The 20,334-nt window shown below is 38.6% G+C and overlaps 2 protein-coding genes across 7 annotated transcripts in view; one reads left to right on the top strand and one right to left on the bottom strand.

Moving 5' to 3' along the window:
* ppfibp2b (PPFIA binding protein 2b) overlaps window positions 1-3,131 on the bottom strand; it is a 36,478-nt gene extending 33,347 nt beyond the window's left edge. For all 5 annotated transcript variants that reach the window (XM_046048686.1, XM_046048689.1, XM_046048692.1 and 2 more), the window contains exons 1-2: window positions 3,049-3,131; window positions 823-936 (exon numbers count right to left, since the gene is read on the bottom strand). In XM_046048686.1, the coding sequence (XP_045904642.1) occupies window positions 823-834 (12 nt within the window). In that variant the 5' untranslated portion in view covers window positions 835-936; window positions 3,049-3,131. The remainder of the gene's footprint in view (window positions 1-822; window positions 937-3,048) is intronic.
* atp13a3 (ATPase 13A3) overlaps window positions 1-19,417 on the top strand; it is a 131,948-nt gene extending 112,531 nt beyond the window's left edge. Inside the window, exons 24-35 of one of the 2 annotated variants that reach the window (XM_046048679.1) lie at window positions 10,435-10,563; window positions 10,716-10,795; window positions 10,974-11,016; window positions 11,117-11,226; window positions 11,642-11,738; window positions 11,838-11,910; window positions 11,996-12,173; window positions 12,347-12,525; window positions 14,726-14,814; window positions 15,061-15,141; window positions 15,934-16,026; window positions 17,906-19,417. In XM_046048679.1, the coding sequence (XP_045904635.1) occupies window positions 10,435-10,563; window positions 10,716-10,795; window positions 10,974-11,016; window positions 11,117-11,226; window positions 11,642-11,738; window positions 11,838-11,910; window positions 11,996-12,173; window positions 12,347-12,525; window positions 14,726-14,814; window positions 15,061-15,141; window positions 15,934-16,026; window positions 17,906-18,100 (1,347 nt within the window). In that variant the 3' untranslated portion in view covers window positions 18,101-19,417. The remainder of the gene's footprint in view (window positions 1-10,434; window positions 10,564-10,715; window positions 10,796-10,973; window positions 11,017-11,116; window positions 11,227-11,641; window positions 11,739-11,837; window positions 11,911-11,995; window positions 12,174-12,346; window positions 12,526-14,725; window positions 14,815-15,060; window positions 15,142-15,933; window positions 16,027-17,905) is intronic. The other variant, XM_046048681.1, reaches the window with a different exon arrangement.
* The last annotated feature ends 917 nt before the right edge of the window (window positions 19,418-20,334 follow it).

Raw genomic sequence — 20,334 nt, 5'->3', positions numbered from 1 at the left:
AGTTAAGTTGTTAAAACATTGACTCAATTAGTCAAATTGAATTCAATTTGACACTTGCTGGCAGAACAGTCACATTACAGGAGCCGGATTGGCCAATACACTCTAATCTCTTCTAAAGCCGAGCAGACACTGTGTGGATTAAGCCTGATTTTAGCCACAAATTTCTGCCAGATCAGTTACCATCTGACATGCAGTTTGAGGAGGTCATAACGCTAGATTAATTGCCAGAATGATCAAACTGTTGGATCAGCTGTCTCTCAGTTTAAGCAGTTCCACAGTCTGATATCCCACATGACTGCTATCAAAAGATCTGTTTTAAACTGTAGTGAGTTTGTCTTAATGAAGTAGTATTTTACATGTTGTGGCTAAACCCACAATCTAACACATGGACAATGCGATACATGCCTGCCAAAGGTTTCACACTATTCCACTTAGAGACAGGCAGCAATGCACCACAAAAGACAGTGAAGAAGACGACTGCTAGCAAGTTAACATGGATGTAAACTGCAGGTTTCAAAACATGTTAGTTAAATCTCAAGGACACACACAATGTATTCTGGTGACGCTCCTCAGCGCACCATTAATCAAAGAACATGAAGCCAGTGTGCCACACTGAAAAGGCTTTCCAACAAGAGTAACAGGAGTACTAATTAGCCACCTGGAGGCTCGTGAATGATCTCTCCCACATTTGATTAAACAAGACTATTAACATATGCAGATTTTTTTCCAACTCAAAACAGTTTACAGCCTTGTTCAACGGCTTCTGTGTCAGAGATATTACGCGTGCGTGCGTGCGTGCATGCGTGCGTGTGTGCGCATTACCTGTTGCAGCATCTCCTCTGTGGAGGCCAGTTTCTGCCGGTGTTCCTCCAGAGAACTTTCTAGGTCTCTGATCTTCTCTCCCTGAGCCTCTACCTGGTCAGTCAGAACGCTTACCTAATGGGTGACACATTTATTCTCTATTGAGACACAGAGCTGAATTGATCAGATGTAGAAAATCTGATTAAGGGTAATTTAGGTTATTCAAATGCATCTTGGAATAATGCGTGAACCCTTCCATGGCAGGAGGTTTTCTTCTTCTTCCCATACCGCTGACATTGTGTGAATGCAGCATTAAACCAGACTCACACTGATGTTGTTGCAGATGGAAACTTACAAATTCACAAATACAGAAGCATGGAAACACATGCACAAACGCCAGCGCATATCCAAAAAAAACCAACAAAACCAAAACACAGTTATGAAGTGGTATATATTTTTTTGGTTGGCAATGACCACCTATCCAAATTTCATGCACACACAGACAGAACTATACATTTAACTTCATACCCACATCACTATGTCACACAATAACACACATTCATCCTGGCATAACTCCAAAACAACACACATTTACTCAGCAGTCTGTCTCTCAGGAATGCGTTGCACATTTACAATAATCTGACAACACACTCACCTCCTGCCAAACATCTCTCACACACACACGCACACACGCACACACACAATTCTCCTGTCCTCCTAAACTATGCCAAATCCCTCTGACGGCAGCTGATTCTCTGTCACTTCAGCTTCCCTGATTTTCACCCCTGCAGCCACATCCTGTCTCACAGCACTCTGGCAATAAAGAATATCCTGCAAAGTTTCTGGCTTAAAATGAATCAAAATCCAGATTACAAAGAAAACATGGACATGTGTTGGTACAGAGATGAGTGAATGATCTGGCAGCTTGTGCTTCCAAACAATGAGCGAGTGAACCGAAATGAAATGAAAGTATGTGAATGAGTTATGTATGTAATGTATAATCAATCTGCTTTAAGCCACTATTTAAGGGCATATAGTACCACAAAGCAGTTAAAAGACATGGTATGACTTTGACATGACTGTATAAACTCCTACTGTTGAAGAGAAAGTCTCTTACCTTTTCTGTGCTCTGCTGCTGAGTCACATACACCAATGGAGGTGAAAGTTCCCTACTGGGCTGCAGGGAAGTCAGTTACTAAACACAGACAGTGTATATGCTAACAAAGACACGCTGAAGGAGAGGCAGGTGAAGAGAAAGTAAAGCAAAGAACCTCGAAGCAGCCAGTTAACTCTTCCGTCATGAAAAATAAGCCCCAGTCACCTTGCATATCAACCAATCACAGCGGGTCCCAGACGAGGAATGCGTAACAAGTAGGTGTTTGTGAGTGGTGGCGGTGGTGAGATACGGACTTTATGAACAACTTTATGAACTAGAGTCGTCCAGGTGGGTGGTGCACTTTAACTAATCATTATAAAAAGATCCACTCACGTAAGCTTACCCGGAGTACAAAACAAACACGCACACAAGTGAGGAGAGCCGGAGGAGCAGTTTGAATACTATGATTTAAGTAAGAGGAAAGTAAAGGCAGATTGTAGAGATCACAGCTGTTTGAACCAGCTATTAAAGTGATCTAAGAGCAGAGAGAGCCTGTTGACATCAGGTAGCGCAGAAATATGTAATCTTCTGCTTTACCACGGTGGAGCTGATGTTGATAGTTACTGTAGAGGTCGTCAGTAAACACATGCTCAGACGGTCTGAAAGTGTCCGGGCATGTTTTGTTATGAAATAACATGAAATATTTAAAGCACGAGGATTACAGACTAGAAACTAAGAAGTTTTTCCAGTGTGGCACCAATCCCTCCAGACAAATCCCTGGCTCATTTACTCATAGCCTGGATTCAAATAATGATGTCAAAATAAACACAACTGATGATTATCTCTTTATTTTTTTGTTTGCAAATAATTTTTAGTAGTAAAAAAAGGACGAGACGTCCCACTCAACCTAATGCAGAGTTCTTTGCCTTTATTGAGACTGACAGCAAACGTGGGAGCAAGTGGGGATGATGTGCAACCCAAGTTCCCAGCTAGAATCAAATGACGGACTTTTTATATTGCACTTTATACCAGTTTATTACTTTTAAAGTTCATCTGAAATGTCTGAGAAAAGTCTCAGAACAAACTCATAACACACTTACTGGTGGTGCAGTGTCTCTCGCAGTTATCACACACACACACACAGTTCTGACCTGTAGCACCAGAGACTCCTTGTCCCCCTCTAGGCGGAGCAGTCGTTCTTGGTAGGTTTCATTGTTGGCTGGAGAGCACAGGTTCACCTGGAAAAAAGACACAGGAAAAACAAAACTGAGGTGAAACAACCGAGCATCATTAGTTTCATCTGGGCTTTGTGCTCCATACACGTATGAAACTACTGTTCTAGTTTCAGTACTAGTACTTTTGTCAGAGTAACAAGTGCTTACGCCAGAACCTGCAAATGTATGCTTATGTACGACTGACTGGATCATGATTGTTCAGCTCATGCCAGAAAAATGTTGATAACACTGTGCTTTTAAATTTTGAGAAAACATAAACATTTCTTTGGTATAACTGAAAAAAAGTCTATACTGTGGAACCAGATAAAAATGGTTCAAGATAAAATGGTAATTAATTTGACATTTTAATGTGGACTTCTCTCTTAAACACTCAACTCATTTTAATTAAATGTGAGTTAGTTTAGCTTGTTCTTTTCCTTCAAGTCAAGTGAAATTTTATTTATATTGCTCACTATCACAAATTTGCCTCAAGCAGCTTCACAATCTGTAGGGCACACGGCACCCTCTGTCCTCAGACCCTCGATTGGGATAAGAAACCTCAGGAAGAGATCCAGATGAGGGCTCCCTCTCCCTGCTTCATGTTGAGAACTGGTCTGAGCTAAACTGCTGACTGACTCTCGCACAAGGAGCTGACAGAGCTGTTGCTGTTCAAATACAGATTTTCCACAAAGCAAATGATGAAGACTTGTAATAAATAAATATATATATTAATGGCAACATTTTTTTCTTGAAGCTTGTGTTACGATTTTCACGGGACCAAACCATTTCTATTCTGAGGCGAACAGAACATGTCTTAAATAAGCAGATGTGGATATTTCTTTAGCAGCCACGCAGCCAAGTGGGAGAAAAAGCTGTGTCAGACTCAGTCTAGAATTACAAATGTTTTGGAATATGTATTTATGCAAACGCTATGAACAAGATATTTCCTTTTGGTCAGAAGCTCTTTTGCCAGTTTTGAAGTCCCTAGTTATTAAGGTTATGGCCGAATTATGTGTTCTGCAACTCAGGAAGTAAAAGTGAAAATCAAGCAGAACTATTTTAAATGATGTAAGGCTTAAATGATGTAGTCAGTACAGTTTCCATTTCTTTCTAAAGAGTCAGATTATCCCGTTTTTGAGAGTGTTTGTGTTGAGGGATGCTGACTCCTTGACTCCTCAGCCTGCTGCTGCCATTAACAGGGAAATTGAGAAAGAGGAAATGTTATTATCCAGCGACGAAGCCTGGATGTGATAAGATGATGGTTTATGCTTCTCTCAGCTTCAGGGCAGAGGAAATATGTAATGCTGGTGGTCTCTGCCCTCTTGCTTTAAGAAAGGTCTGTCCTTTAAGCATAAGTGCTATCACATCAAACTGTAACAGAGTTTTCACCCCTAGCCTTTATAAGAAGAACAGATAAGTAGATATTAGATGCAGTTTGTTACATATTTTATCATCAATCAGTTATTATCACAACAAGTGTCAAGGCATTAAACATGAGACCACATATATTCACTGGCCACATAAATTCACTAGCTACACTGGATTTGCTTTATTGCTTGAATTTGAATGTATAAAAGGATAGCCTCTTGAGATGCATCATCTCATTTTCAAGAGGGTCCTAAAGCTGCACATAACTTACCAAATTAGTATTTTAAACATATTGTAGGAACTGATGCATTTGAATTGGACAAAACACAGGTGATGTATTTGTGATGTAGTGTATTTCAACAATATCCAAGCAGGTTCTCAGCATTCTCATTATAAGACCATACCTGAAATTTAAAGTTGCATTAATAAATATTTTCATATAAGCAATGGATCTAATGTGTAATGTGAAAGTTGCTGCTCATAGTGACAAATCGTCACCCGATGCTGCAGCTCCCCTCAGCTCTTCAAAGAGTTTTAACAAATTGGTTTTATGGCCCACAACTTCACTCTCTTTCGCTGTCATCAACCTTGCTTCCAGCCACAGGCTGCTGTTTTCAGCGAGAAAGCTCTGATAAAGCCACAGCACACTATCTGCACTATCTGACAGACAAAGTTAACAACTAGCTGCTGAACGCATAGGAGCTTTTAGCAGCTAAAGAGCCAGAAATTTCCCTCTGGAGTTGGTGGAAACCAAAACATAACTGAAAGAAGAGTGAATATTGGGCTTATAGTCATTATGTGGCCACAAACACACAAGCCCAAATGAATGCTAATGTTGCTCCGTGTCTGCTGGGTGTATAATCAAGCAACTGTTTGCTAAAAAGCTAGCCACACCGACTAGCCAAAAGCACTGGTGGCAGAATTTATGGGGGGCAGATTTTAAGTAATACTAATATTAACAATAAAGCTCATGTTAAATGGCAGCTACCAATCACCTCAACCATTACTTGTTTATAATTAACACATGAATGTGTTATACATTTGTTTGTGTCAGCAGTCCGCCCCCCCCCACTGCTGTCTAAACTATGGCCAAAACACACTGCCTAAAATAGTCTGACAGTCCAGAACATGATACAAAAGGCCTGGAACCCAAAATATGTGTTCAATGTAGATGTAATTGCTTGCAAGTGGCCCTTCCTGCTATCATGACAATGACCCAGTTTTGAAGAGTCGAATGTAAACATCTGCATTTAAGGCTTTTAGCTGAAACTCTTATCTGATGCTAAGTCAGAACAGTAAATGTAGTAATTGCAGAATGAGCTTCAAGTACTACAACACCAACAGTGCTAATCAAAAATAAGGAGTGCGATGGTTAGCACCCTGGTAACATTTCACGACCATATTACGTTTCAGAGAAGAAAAGGCACAGAACATACAACTTTAGCTTGTTAGCATCCACACAGTGCACAGTTTAAAACATATGTCAGTGAGCCATACAACTTTTAAAGAACACAGACAACTGACCCTAAAATAAGCATGTAATCCTTGATGATCTGTCTGCCGCTGAGGTCAGTGAGTACAGAGGATGTATACAGACTGGGCCACCTGACGCTGGCCATATGGACACACTAAACCTATTAACATACTGTAAACTCTCCAGAGAGACAAGGAAGCAGAGGGGGAAGAGAGAAAGAAAGTATGAGATCAAAAGAGAGTAAAATGATACTGAATGTTTTACTGGCTGTCACCAAAGGTACTAAAAACAGCAATGTAAAAAGAGTTTGTAATATTTAGGTTTGCAATACTGTTACAGCATGACTTGGTGGTTTATCACCCCAGTGGGTGGAGTCAGAAAGTGTTTGAAATATGCTGTAATCTCAGATATTCCCATCTGACTGCACACAGCACTTTAAGGGGCTGATAAAGAAAACCAGGCCAGGCTGGTTCTATCCGTCTGTCATCGCCTGGTGCATTGTGTGGGTATGGAGGGAAGGAGAGAGAGAGAACAAGGGTTTGGGGCAGAGTTAGGTTGCTCACATTGGCACTTTTGTGGACATCTTTCCAAGACTGATGGAAATACAATCAACAATGTTGCGCACTTTCTTGTTCTATGTACTTTCTCAGGTTGTATGTTAGAGAAGTGGCAGTAGTTGAAGGTCTATAGTAACAACGTGTTGTAAGTGAAGCCATCTTCACGAAGAGATTTGTATGTCTTTTGAAAGCTGTGCAGTGTTTTGAGATTTGGACAGAGGAGTGGGTGGGACTTCTAATGACATACAGTGCTGTATATGATCCCACTGTCTATGAATGCATGACAACATGCAGGACAGCACCTACATTTAATGATTCACAAATAAAGCTCTATAGAACCGTCACTTTGCTGGAAAAATACAGTACTTACACTATAAAGCCTGTTTTCACTTTTACTTAAATGCTCTCACCTATTTAAAAGGGCACTTCAGGACAATATTGTCTACAGTTATGCAATTTCTCTGCATCCAAAACCTAATGTTCCTTTTTTGAGTAAAACACTGGTCAAAGTGTTTCTGTGGAAAGAAACTAAATTTTCTTAAATTAAATTCCTAGTTGCTCTTCAATTCAGTGGTGAGTGCTGATTTGATTTGGCCCTGGTGCATGTGTAACCCATTAACTTAGGTAGTCTCTCTAGTCACACCACTGTGTCCCTTAATCTAATTTAAAAGCTGGCCCAATTCAATTTTATGTCTGCACAGCTTGACAATTAACCATCCCAGTGAGAATGGAAAATTAATTTGAAGGCGAGCTGGTGGCATTCAAGATGCTTTATCATTTACTGTATCTGCACATCTCAGTTTAGATATTTTTCTTGATGATGTTAAGCATGCTCTAAACACACTTAATCATGCTACACACAGTGACAGGGGCGGCTGTGGCTCAGGTGATAGAGCGGGTTGGGTTCAATCCCTGGCTCTCCCTGGTTGCATGTCGATCTGTTCTGTCCTTGGCCAGTGTACGAATGTGTATGACTGGTGAATGCAGATGTAGTGTAAAAGCGCTTTGAGTGGTCGAAAAGACTAGAAAGGTGCTATACAAGTACGGAGCATTTACATTTGATAAAAACTGCTGTTTACTGCGCACCACACATTGTAAAACCACAGGATGTATTCGATAGTTTCTGTGGTGGCTGGTGTGGTATGTTTGCTGCAATAGTGGGCTTTTTCCTCTGACAGGAAATAAAGCCACTGCACTCATTTATATTTCCCTGAAGAGATAAAGAACAGGTTCTGTGTCTCTGCACAAAAGTAAAGGTTTGGGAACAGTATTCATTTTAAGTGCTATGAGATCAAATTGTATCATAGGGGAGTGGAGTGTGTGGGACTCCTGATGACATACAGATTCTATGAATGCATGACAACATGCAGGACAACACCTACTTCACTGTAAAAATACTGTATTTACAATATATACTGTAACTTACATTTAACCCAGAACAGCATTACTTTCTTTTGGTGATGTTGCATACATTTGTTATGTTGAGATATTTATTGATACTAGAAAATATTTGATCAACATAGCAATATTGATTTCAACCATTTTGCCAAGTCCTACAGTCATGATAACTCTCAGACAAACAGGCACATAAGCAACAAATTGGCACAAGCTTATGCACGCACACACGGGGACATTTCAGTTCCCAAGTATAACATGATAAAACAAACTTACAGATTACAATGATCTCTGTCAGAGAAAGTCCATACACTGAAAGCAGATTACCTCCCTTAAAAGACTTCAGACTCAAACATGTTTTAATCAACTGCACTCTTATCTATTAATCTGCTGCGTCAGTATATTAAAACAGACAGTAGAATGTGCTGATAGCTTGACATCTGCTTTGCAGGCCTGATTGATTAGATATCTGAGAAACTGGAATAACAGAGTAAAAAGTACCCAGAATGCAGCATTACATGACCAAGGCAAAATTTCGAAATACATTTTTTGAATTACACAACTGAAGAAGCCAATTAAAGAGACTAGGGATGCAACGAAATGAAAATTCTTGGCCGAAGCAGAAACTGAATATAATGAAAAAATTTGCCAAATACCGAACAAGGTTTTTCACATTCGTTTCCATTTTTTTTTTTTTTACCATTGCCTAAATTAAAATTGTCAAAATGCTTTTTACTCAGTGTTTTCACTCAGTGTAAATTACATGTGTCCATTTACTTTTAATGGACACATGTAATATTTTCTGTGAATATAATCCAATTAATCTTATTTTCATACTGTATAGACACCTTATTTTGAAAATCAGACGTTGTCACATGTGTATCCTCGCGCTAAATTCATCAAGTCCGACCCAGTTTGATAAATAATGTTGTATGTTCTCGTATGGCGTAACATGAAGACTTCACAGCCTCTATCTTCAAGAAGGACTCTCATACTGCAACACTTGTCTTTATAAAGAGAGAAAATGACAGGATGAAGTCTCTAACCTGCCCGTTAGCTCGCACTGGTCTGTTTCAGTGGATTTACCATAAAGGCTTGAATACATGTGCACTCCAAATTCAGGTGCGGCTAGCTTAATCGCCTTCTCAGAAACGAGTGACAGAAACACTCAAAGCGGGTCAGACCGTTTGTTGCCTTTTCTAAGAAGTCAGCCACAGATGATGTGGATGTGCTGGGAGACAATTCAGCAGAACGGTGTCTGCAAACAGCCATTTTTGCTTCTTTCTTGGACACTTTAGAATGCTTCCACGCTGCCAACATTGTCAATGTAATTGTTCTGTAAAATTTATTCGGTCTTTTGATTTATTTGGCCCAACACCGAAATCCCTTTTTTCGCTATTTTCGAGCCGATTATTTGTTTCAAAAATTAAAATTTTTACCTAATCATTTCCTTGAAGAGTCAGATTTGGAGCTCTGACTTAATTTAGTTTTTGAAACGAGATCACTGCATGTTTTACACACTTCTCAGTGTAAGAAGTGCTTATAGCCTGAAACAGTTCAAAGTCTGGTATCCATTTCAAAGGTCTGTAAAGGACAGTTTAAAGGTCACTGTATAATGCTAAAAAATGTCAATAAAAAATAAATCAGCATAGCTTTTAGGGTCTTTAAGATAAATATTGTAAAGGCATCAGACTTGACAAGGCACTGATTTACATCTACAATAATCGGCTTATGTGACTCCAAGACAACACACAAACACAGCCCAAACTCAAGACGCTTATTCCTGAAACTTCATGTCCTAACAACAGCACAGATCTCACATGGCACTAGTCTCTCTCTGATTGAATCCAGCACTATCAGACACTGCTTTGTCAACACAACAATCAGCTGATGGATAATACTTCTAATCTGATAACACAGTCCTTGTGATGCGTGCCTTCACACACACACACACACACACACACACACACACACACACACACACACACACACACACACACACACACACACACACACACACACACACACAAGGCTGCATGCAGTCATATTACACTCAAGCTCTAAGTAATGGAAAGACTCATTTGAGCCCATGTGTAAGACAAAACTATCTCTGAAACCAAGAAAGTGGAATTGTTTTAGGTGTGATCTCGACAAGGTAGTGTCCAACACAACCTATTTAGTGGGAGGGAACCCCATTTCCTCTTATTGTCAATCAAAGTAAGAGCCAAGTAAAATTGAACATATAGACTGAAAGGTATCTCGTCTACTAAAAAGCTATACCAAAGTCTAAACACACAAATAAGTCAAGAAGCAAATATTTACTGATAAGATAAATACACATAGAATTTTAATACATGGTGAGGGCAGAAAATACTTAGGGTTTAAAATTCTGGTCAAGAAATGATTTGCTGGCTTCCACAAAATAGACCTTTTGAATAAAAAGTCTGCATAGCGGCTACTACATACGTCTGTTTACATAATGCAAACAGAATTTGTTGTAACTAAGCCAAACTTTCATTACTTAAACAGGAAGTGAACATTAGTCTGGAGGATGCGTGTTACGTAGATGAGCCCAAAAGACAAGAGCTGTACCACTTTGCTATGAACGGAAAATCGTTTGCTGTGATCGAGGAGCATTTCCCTGACATGCTTCAAAAGGTATGACGTCTTCTAAATGAAAGCGGACATCACGCCAACCCTTTCTGTAACTGGAGTAGAAATATTAAAGTTGCACCTACTGTTCTTTGGGTACAATTATCTCCATGATACCTTATGTTTCTGTTGCTGTGATGGTGTGTTCTGCCTTGTAGCTGGTGCTCCATGGGACAGTGTTTGCCAGAATGGCCCCGGACCAGAAAACCCAGCTCATCGAGGCGTTGCAGGAAGTAGAGTGAGTATTTAAGTCCAACACATGATGTAGCTATGATCATCCAAACTATATTAAAGTATTACATCCACAATATTTGCCGCTTGCGACTGAGTAAGAACTGTAAAAAATAAAAATCTAACTTTTCAAGGATAAAGTGGTAACATTGATCAGAGTCACTACTCTTTATATTTTCTCACAGCTACTTTGTGGGGATGTGCGGAGACGGAGCTAACGACTGTGGGGTATGTACAGCCACTTTAATTATTAGTGTAACAATAACAGGCTGAAAAGGACCTGTTTTGGTTGCAGTCACACCTTATGTTTCTCGCTTTCCTCACCCAGGCTCTGAAGAGGGCTCATGGTGGCATCTCTCTGTCGGAGCTCGAAGCCTCTGTAGCCTCTCCCTTTACCTCAAGGACACCCAACATCTCCTGTGTTCCCAGCCTCATCAGGTTTTTCTTTCCTTAAATTTGTGTACCAGTCAATCAATTAATAAACCATAGGCAAAATATGAATGGTGAAAGTGATAATTTAAACTTAAAAGGAGCATCTCACCTCAAAAGCACCTGGAGTGTTCTTCTCATTACATGCTAACTTGTAGTTGTGGAAATAAATCGACTACTGATATAGTAACTGGAAAATGCTACTGATTTAACAGTTAGTTTTCTTTAGCAGTATTGAGGTTTGAAGTAATGATGATTAAATTCTTACAACAACAAAACTTTTTTAATTCAGATATTTTACACAAATCCATAGTGCTTAAAAGACATTTTATGTTAAGTAGTCTTTTTATAGCCATATGACATAATGTTACTTGTGGGGTTATGTTATGTAGAGAGATGACCCGGTGTTTGCTTGCTTTTACAGGGAGGGGCGTGCTGCTCTCATCACCTCCTTCTGTGTGTTCAAGTTCATGGCCCTCTACAGCATCATACAGTACATCAGTGTCACTCTCCTCTACTCTGTACGTAATGATGCTTCCGCAGTCGATAGTAGCTGTAATGAGAAATCCAGCAAATTCACGGGAGTCTGATCTGTGTTGTCGGTGGTTTTTGTTTCTCAGATCCTCAGTAACCTTGGAGACTTTCAGTTCCTTTTCATCGATATTGCCATCATCCTCCTTATTGTCTTTACCAGTAAGTATAAGAAAAGTAACAAAGATAATGTTATGCTTTATATTTCTTAAATTCTGTCTTTTGCTTCCTACCCCCCCCCCCCCAGTGAGTCTGAACCCAGCGTGGAGAGAACTGGTGTCACGTCGTCCCCCATCTGGTCTGATCTCAGGGCCTCTGCTGTTCTCTGTGCTGACTCAGATCCTCATCTGCTTGGGCTTCCAGACCATTACATTCCTTTGGGTCCGACAGCAGCCCTGGTACACAATCTGGACTCCACTTACTGAGTGAGTACCTGCTGCCATCATTGCCGAACATTGCACCTCAGCCAAACCAAAATAACATCACAGCATAATTAACTAGATATGATTTGGCAATAATTTCATAACATATTTTAAATAACTGTCACGCACAGTCAGATTTCTGCATTGTCCTTAAATCGAACTCTCTTCTCACCCAGTGTCTGCAACCAGTCGTCGCACATTAACGTGTCTGACCACAACGACACCGAAGTGGACGACCACAACATCCAAAACTTCGAGAACACCAGCCTCTTCTATGTCTCTTGCTTCCAGTATCTCATTGTTGCCATTGTTTTCTCAAAGGGCAAACCTTTCAGACAGCCTAGCTACAAGAATTGTAAGAAACTTCTTAATGCTAATACATCTGTTACGTTTGTATTGCTGAGAATATTTCTTAGGCGTCTTAATTGATGTAACAGGGAAAGGTAGGACAGGTCTAGCTTAGAGTAATGTAGCTGACCCCATAAGTGTTTGACATTATAGCTTTAGGTATTTCTCACACGTACTTGTCCTCATCAGGAAGACAACAATAGATTAGTTAGAGACAGTAGCTCAGACGTCAGGCTAGCCTGTTACATCAATTAAGACACCTAAGAAATATTCTCAACAGTTCCCCCATTTTTATCAAAAGATAAACTCAATCACTAAACCCTTTATAAATTTGGGGACCCAGTTATTAAAACCTTTGCTAAATTTTATGGACCAGTCAGGACAACTTCAGAGTTGGGTTGGGCAATTGTCAATAGTCAATCAGCAGAAACACTTAAATCAACATTATCCTTGGCCAGTAAATATAAAATACATTTTCCAACCTGAAACAATTGCTGTTATTATTAATATTATAATATAGTTAGAATGATTATTGTACATATGGAAATGTAAGAAACCTTACATCATCTAGCTACACACGTCTCCGTGCAGCCTAATAGTGGTTGTGACACAAAAGATTATTCTGCTCTAAACCAATAATAATAATGATAAAGAGTCTTATCAAGTGATAAGTCTCTGACAGAGGTTATAGGTCGCATGCTCATAGACAAAAATACCCACTTCTCTATATTTCATGTATTGAAGTCTGAAATTATAGTTGAAAGCTATAAAATGGGCAAGACTAGCTACACTCCCAAAACAGTGCAAAATGGAACAAAACTTCAATTGTAGCAATCAGAGGAAAGAAATCCCACATGCACTTACTGCTAAACTCATTCATACAAACATTACAATCATCTGAATACATGAATATGAATAATAAAATGTCTATCCCAACGCAAAACATTGATCAAATCCCTTATTATCATAATTGGTATGTTCATATAGCATGATACATAAAATTAAACATTTAAACTCCTTTAAGGTAAAGCTAATGTAACTCCCGTTTATCATACATAAAGTTATTGTTTTAACTTTAACATTTGAAATGAAAAACTTGAAATCACACATGAAATGCTTCATTTTAAATTAAATGGTAAATATTGTAAATTGATCAATTTGAATTAAAAACATCATCATTCTATTAGGTACTTAATTGGTATTAATTCAAAATCAGCGAATATAAATATTTAAAACCTTTAAATAATATATAAATGAAAAAAAACACTGAGTCCCCTTTTTGTCCATTCAAAAACCCTCAGTACTATCATTCGTACAGGTCATCCGCTGTGACCTGGCACTTTAAACCATCACACCCAGAGGGAAATATTGAAACAAATAAGTGAAATTAATTATTTCTACAGCAGTAAGACATTCTTAACTTCTAAGCTGATTACACATTTTTTAAGTTACAGTGATTATTATTCTAATCATAACACAATACACTTAAAACCTGAAAACAGTAACTTTTAGGACTTAGGAAACATAAGATGTAATTTTTGAGTTAAACCATAAGATGTAATTTTTCAGCAAACGTCTGTTGGTGGAAATCTGATAAGTAGTAGTTTAGTACTGTTTACAACATTCTGTAGCAGTAGATTTCAGTGCATTAATTATCTTCAATGAACCAAGACATATATACTTTGGAGACTTTTGCTTACATTAGACTATGGGGATATTCATTCAAATAGAAAATAGTCAACTTCTTGCAACTCATTGAAAATTAGTTAAACTTTAATGATTAAAATGTAATAACCTGATAATTTGGCACTAACTGATCACTAATTAAGTCATGTAACCACATCCCCTCGACTCACTCTTATTTTATCAATATAAATGAAAATCTTTCAAATATTCTATTTTAGACTTATTCTATCAAAACTGTTGTCTAATGGTGAACAACTAGTTGATAACCTTCGTTAATAGAATCTGAACAAAGGAGGAAAGGAAAGTAGAGTGATTCTGAGCATGGGAAATAGTTGCTGAGTTTAAGGATTGTTTAATCTTAATTTTAATCTTTTTTAATTTCTTTAATAACAGCAGGTACTCAGGAGTCTATCACTATTTTTATTATTCTTACCCCCATAAAATCTTTTCTTTTTCATAAAACCCATAAATAACAGTGTGCTATAAATTTGTTTGTGTGTCTTTACGTGTCTTCTCCCCAGGGCCTTTTGTGCTGTCCGCCTTTACTTTGTATGTTTTCCTGCTGTTCATTATGTTCCATCCTGTCAAAGGCATTGATGAGTTTCTAGAGGTAAGATGCACAAGAAACATAGTCCTTTTCTCAGCTCTGTTGATGACTGTAGCTTGTTTTATCATGTAGCTTGTTTTATCATGCTGAACTCTATACGCTTTTAATATTTTGAGATAATATTAAGGTCCAATTCCTAATTTCATTATGATGTGCCTGTGTGAAGTGTTGCAGACACATAAAGCCTTAAAAAGAGGCTGTCTTGCTAATTATCCCCTCCACCCCAACCCCCACCCTCTCTCTCCACAGATTGTTTGTGTCCCGTTTGAATGGAGGTTAAAACTCTTCATCATCATCTTAGTCAATGCTGCTGTGTCTGTTGTGGTGGAGGTAAGACACTGAAAACACATGGTAACCGTAGATGTTTTTCTCATGTTCAGTTTTTGTTTTGTCATGCATTGTGCTCATCTTTGTCTCATTTAGCTGGACAGCAGGATCAGTCTTGTGTTGTGAGAGGAAATTATGTTGTTAAGTGAAAATGTTCTTCAAAGAGAAAAACGACGGTATCTGTTATGGTACTTAATAATAGTACATACTCAAAAGTATGTAACCGTTTTAAACATGTTTTGGTGAAATGTATGCTTCTGTAATACTTCAAAGCAGAATACGTTTGTCTAATTTCTGGATGGACGAGTGCTCTTTCAGAAAATAATTTATTGCTGTACAACTGCATGACAATGGATAGTTTAGTCAGTGAAGCAGTATCACTGTGCCTTTGCCTTCCTTTTTAGATGGCTGCCCTTGCATACATGCACTGCTTATCAGACACCCTAGATGATGCTATTTCCTAAACCACTGGTGCAAATTCCTTTTCACCTTTTTTGAAGTTAATTTTAAAAAATCTACCAAAAATGATTTTGCGCATAATCAAAAAGGTTAAGTATTGTGAAACAATAGTATCCATGCACTCTCTTCTTGCTAATGTGTGTAATTAAATTTTAACCTCACATGATTAACATGCAGCTTAATGTAAGTTGCCACACATGATTAGCTAAAGCTTTGATACATTATGGCTCTGCAAAAACAATTGAAGACCTCTGTGCAAAAAACCGTAGCGGACGCTATGTGAAAACAAACTAGCCTCTCTGTAATTCTTTCCCTGCACACTGCGCTATTCCATAGACCTTCATCCTTGACATCATCTTATGGAAGCTTGTGTTCAGCCGAGAAAAACAGGGCAGCTTTGGTGTCACTCCTGCTGCCCCGACACCACAGGTTGGGAAAATCTGACACCTTCTTCTTTAGCCCTTTCATTTTCCTCTTGTGTGGTGTTCCCTCTCTCTGTCCCCACTTCTTGCTCTAATGCTACAGAGCGCACCTTTCTATTGTTACCGCTAACCAATATATGCATGTGCGAGACATCAGTCTCTTTCTGATCTGTCCTCTCCTTCTCGTGTCACCCTGATGGGCCTCTGTTCAGGGCTTGATAACAGTTGCTGTTTTACTCCAAACCAATAATTTCTCAGGCTCAATTTTGAGATCGGTTTCATAACTTAGCTCTTAGGGACAAGTATTTTAGTTAATAACGTTTCTGCTGAAGCTGATTGCTATTTTCAAATTTGTAGCTAGTAATTGTAGCTGGCGGTACCTGTTAAACACATTTACTTTAGCAAGATAAAAACCTTCATCCTCATCTTGTCAGTATGTTAAATTTGTGAGGCATGATAGTATTTAAAGCAACTTCAACCATCTGTGAAATAAGCCCTTAAGGTGGTGACGTGCATTACAATGCAAGATGCTGACTGAATTTGCTTTTAAGTGCAAAGTGCACATGTAGTTTGTATTTACTGTATCTGCCCATTTTTGTGAGTGATATGTTGTCAAATATGTGCCATGCACATTGTTGCGGAAAACAGTAACTACAATTATGTGAATGCACATGAATATACAAACACGGCGTTATGATTATTATTATAGATTTTTTTGTTAATTGCTCAAACCGTTCCCAAGCCTTGGATATCTCCCATTGCTTTTTTTTTTTTCTAAACGTATGATTGTTTGCCACCTCCTCTCCTTAGTTTGCCTATTATGTCCTGGATAGCTATGTTAGTCACTGTCAGTGGTTCCAACAGTAAAACTATCAAATAGTGTTGTAGTCAAGACTGCCCAAACTGAGACCAAGTCAAGACCAAGTCCAGAGTTGACCGAGACCAGACCAAGACTTTTTGGGGGCCGAGACAAAGTCCAGACCAAGACCGAGGGAGAGCAAGACAGAATCAAGACCAAGACCAGTTTCCCACATTACATGACACACAATAAAATGTAGAACGAGATCATAGGTACTTCTCAAATTGATCTGAAAGATCCAAATTCTCATTAAAACACCCACATACAAACACTTCAACGTAAGCATTGCCATCACGGGGAGGGGTGACAGTTGTTAACGGTAACACCACATTTTTATTTAGCGTTATTGGTTGCATTTGAAGCAATAAGTTTTACATCCAATCAAAGTTTTGAAGTTAACAAATAAATCAGACAATGCAAAAGCAATTTACTGATATTCCCAAAGTTATAGTCTTGACTGTTCTTGAAATACAATCCCGAGTCCTCAATGTCCGAGACCGAGACAAGACTGAGTACAAATGCTATCGAGTCCAAGACGAGACCAAGAACATAAAAAAGTGGTCTTAAGACCGGTCTCAAGTACTACAACACTACTATCAAGTACAGTATATTTAAAACTGAAGCAGGCTAGCTTAAATGTCTAATGTATTTAGTTAATCTATAGAGACCTGCTGTGGAATCCTTTTGTTTGTTTGATCTTTGACTCCATGAGCTTGTTTTTAACAGTCTGCACACTCCTTCTCCTTCAAGCTATTATCATGCTGAATTTTGTTTTGAATGACTTGCATGCATGCACACTTTTTACAGTTTACCAGAACAAACAAATGCGCATGCATATCACCCAAATATTCTAGTTCTATATTTTACATCCAACAGTTAATATTAGCATGCCACCATCATCTTGCATTGGTCAGTAAAAGCAGTTTTTGAAAGAAAAGTTCACGGAACCTTTCATCCCTCCCCTTTTATCCTTTCTGGTATTTTTATTTTATTTATTTGTTTATTTTTGGTACCGTGGTATTTTCAGGGGAGCATTGACCTGTGGGCGTACAAGTGTCTTTCCTGGCTGTGCTGCCCACACAAGATGGCACCCAAGGCTCGCTACATGCATCTGGCCCAGGAGCTTAGTGTGGACCCCGACTGGCCTCCAAAGCCAACCACTACCACCGAAGCCAAGCCCCGCCCAGAAAACGGCTCCACCTATCAAATCATGAACTCCTAGCACCCCCCCGCTCAGTATCTAATTTATCCTTTCCAATGCACATTCAGCCTATTCAAATGAAATTTTTGCCATTCACAGAAACTTGCTTCTGATTCTGTAGTTACTGCAAAAGCATCACACATAACTACCAAATGAAGTTAAGTTTCAATTCTCTTAGTAATCCTGCTCTCTCTGGCTCGCCCACTCATCCGCTCTCAGGTCTCCCCTGTTTGTCTTTAAATGTCATTTAAACATCAGTAACATTAAATGTAATTCCCATTCCTTATTGCAGTGTATGTTCACCGAAAAAGCAGAATAGATGATAGCCTAGAAGAGGGGTCGTACTTAGGCCGTCTAAAGTACAACCCACTCACACGGCGAGTAAGAGAATTGGTCCATACAGAAAGAGTCTGGAAGAGTTTGAGGAAGATGATAGAAGAAAGAGGTTTCACTTTAAAATGGAGATATTCTCTTAAAAGTGGAAAGACTTGTGGTGCTGAAGGTCGGTGGAATAATGGATACATATCTGTTGGTGACTGTTCTGACCAGCTCTGTACTATCTGATCATACAGTTTTTGCAGGCTCTGACTGCTACTATGTAGCGGTCTTACACAGCTAAAGTAAATGTAGAAAATAATTTTAATGAGCTAGCTATACGAGCTGGCAAGCACGCAGAGAGCACAAAATTATAACCAAAAAGAAAAGCTTTACCATTGACCACCAAGGATGTCCAATTACTCATTGAGACAAGTATTCCAATAGTCTTTCAAGCATACTGTGATTGGGAATCTTGGAACAGTTGCAGTCAACTTGTTGTTCAATTGCATACCCCAGGCAGAAGTCACAGATTGATGATAGAAGGAACAAAATGATGAACCTCAAACTAATCTGAGGTTGCATTTTTGCCATAATTTGGCCAAATCCTTCATAGACATTCATATAATGATGGCTTGTAAAATATAAAGGACTTTAAAGAGAACAGTAAGGGAGACAGATGTGTCAGAGTTTACCTTTAGGGTTTTTAACAAAGATACTATGTAGGGGGGCAAAATAGACAATTACAGAAGGACACATTTCATCTCAGCTGTTTAGCCATGCTGCTGTAGTGTATGTATTGCTATGAATTTTACCACAGACACTTATGGCCCTGATATTTCATGTCATAACAGTATACTTCTAAAACTAAGGACTTCTCATCAACCTCAGCTGTACTTCATATTAACGTTACTTACTTAAGTGTTAACATACCTTGCTAACATGTCTGGCAGGGAACAACATAGCTTTTCCTGTGGCACTCCCATCAGGCCAAAAGTGGTAAAGATTTAACAACAGCAAAACGTTTCATCCATAAAAAAAAAAAAAAATCTAGTGTATAATTGGGCCGCTAGTGTGGCTACAACCCAAATCTTGTGGTTTTGCATCTATGAGCCATGTCCTGACATCTTCTAATGACACCAGACAGGAGACTGAAAGCATAACAAGACTTGCATGAAGCCAGCTCCTGATCATGTTCTGAAGACTTGATGGTTGCAATACTAGAAATAATACTACAAATACAGCATTACTGTAGAATTAAGAAATATTTACATTGACATCTCTGTTTTTTAAAAAATTCTGCACAAGAAACAGCATGGATCTGGCTGGTTTTCGTGCACAGTTAATCACATGCATGAGACCATATAAATCAAAGCATCTTACATTTACAAACTCATATCAGTTTGGCTCCAGAGTTATATTATATTTGCATATTTTTCTTTAAAAAAAAAAAACAAAAACAAAATTTCTTCCTATGGAAGACTGATAAAAATGTAATCGTAAATCAAATCAAGGTATTCTGAATTTCATCAGCTCCCTGTTCTTGGCACATTCAAAACATTCATGCAACAGCACATGCTACACAAGGTGGATGCTGGTTACCATACACACTTGTATTCATGTATTACACATAGGCTACCTGCCTAGAGAGAGTTAAGGGCTATATTTTATGTTCACTGCTCTTTCTTTGATATTTAAAGTGATACTCCCCAAAATATATTCTTTAAGTGTCAAACACTCACTCGCTCCCTGTAAACTCAAAAGGTGGCTGTAAACTATTGTAGCTTCTTCCTATAATAAAAATTGTTAAATCTTAATTTATTAATGGCATTTTTTCAGCCATTAAAATTGGTACAATTGGAAATCCACCTTTAAAGCCCCCAAGAGATGGTGTTTTGATGCTCAAAAGGCAGATTTAGGGTGGAGTTTCACTTTAAAGA

Source organism: Micropterus dolomieu, linkage group LG05, assembly GCF_021292245.1.
Source record: "Micropterus dolomieu isolate WLL.071019.BEF.003 ecotype Adirondacks linkage group LG05, ASM2129224v1, whole genome shotgun sequence".
Classification (NCBI taxonomy): Eukaryota; Metazoa; Chordata; class Actinopteri; order Centrarchiformes; family Centrarchidae; genus Micropterus; species Micropterus dolomieu.
Note: the sequence above shows the minus strand (reverse complement) of the source record. Positions and strands in the feature narration are given on the sequence as shown.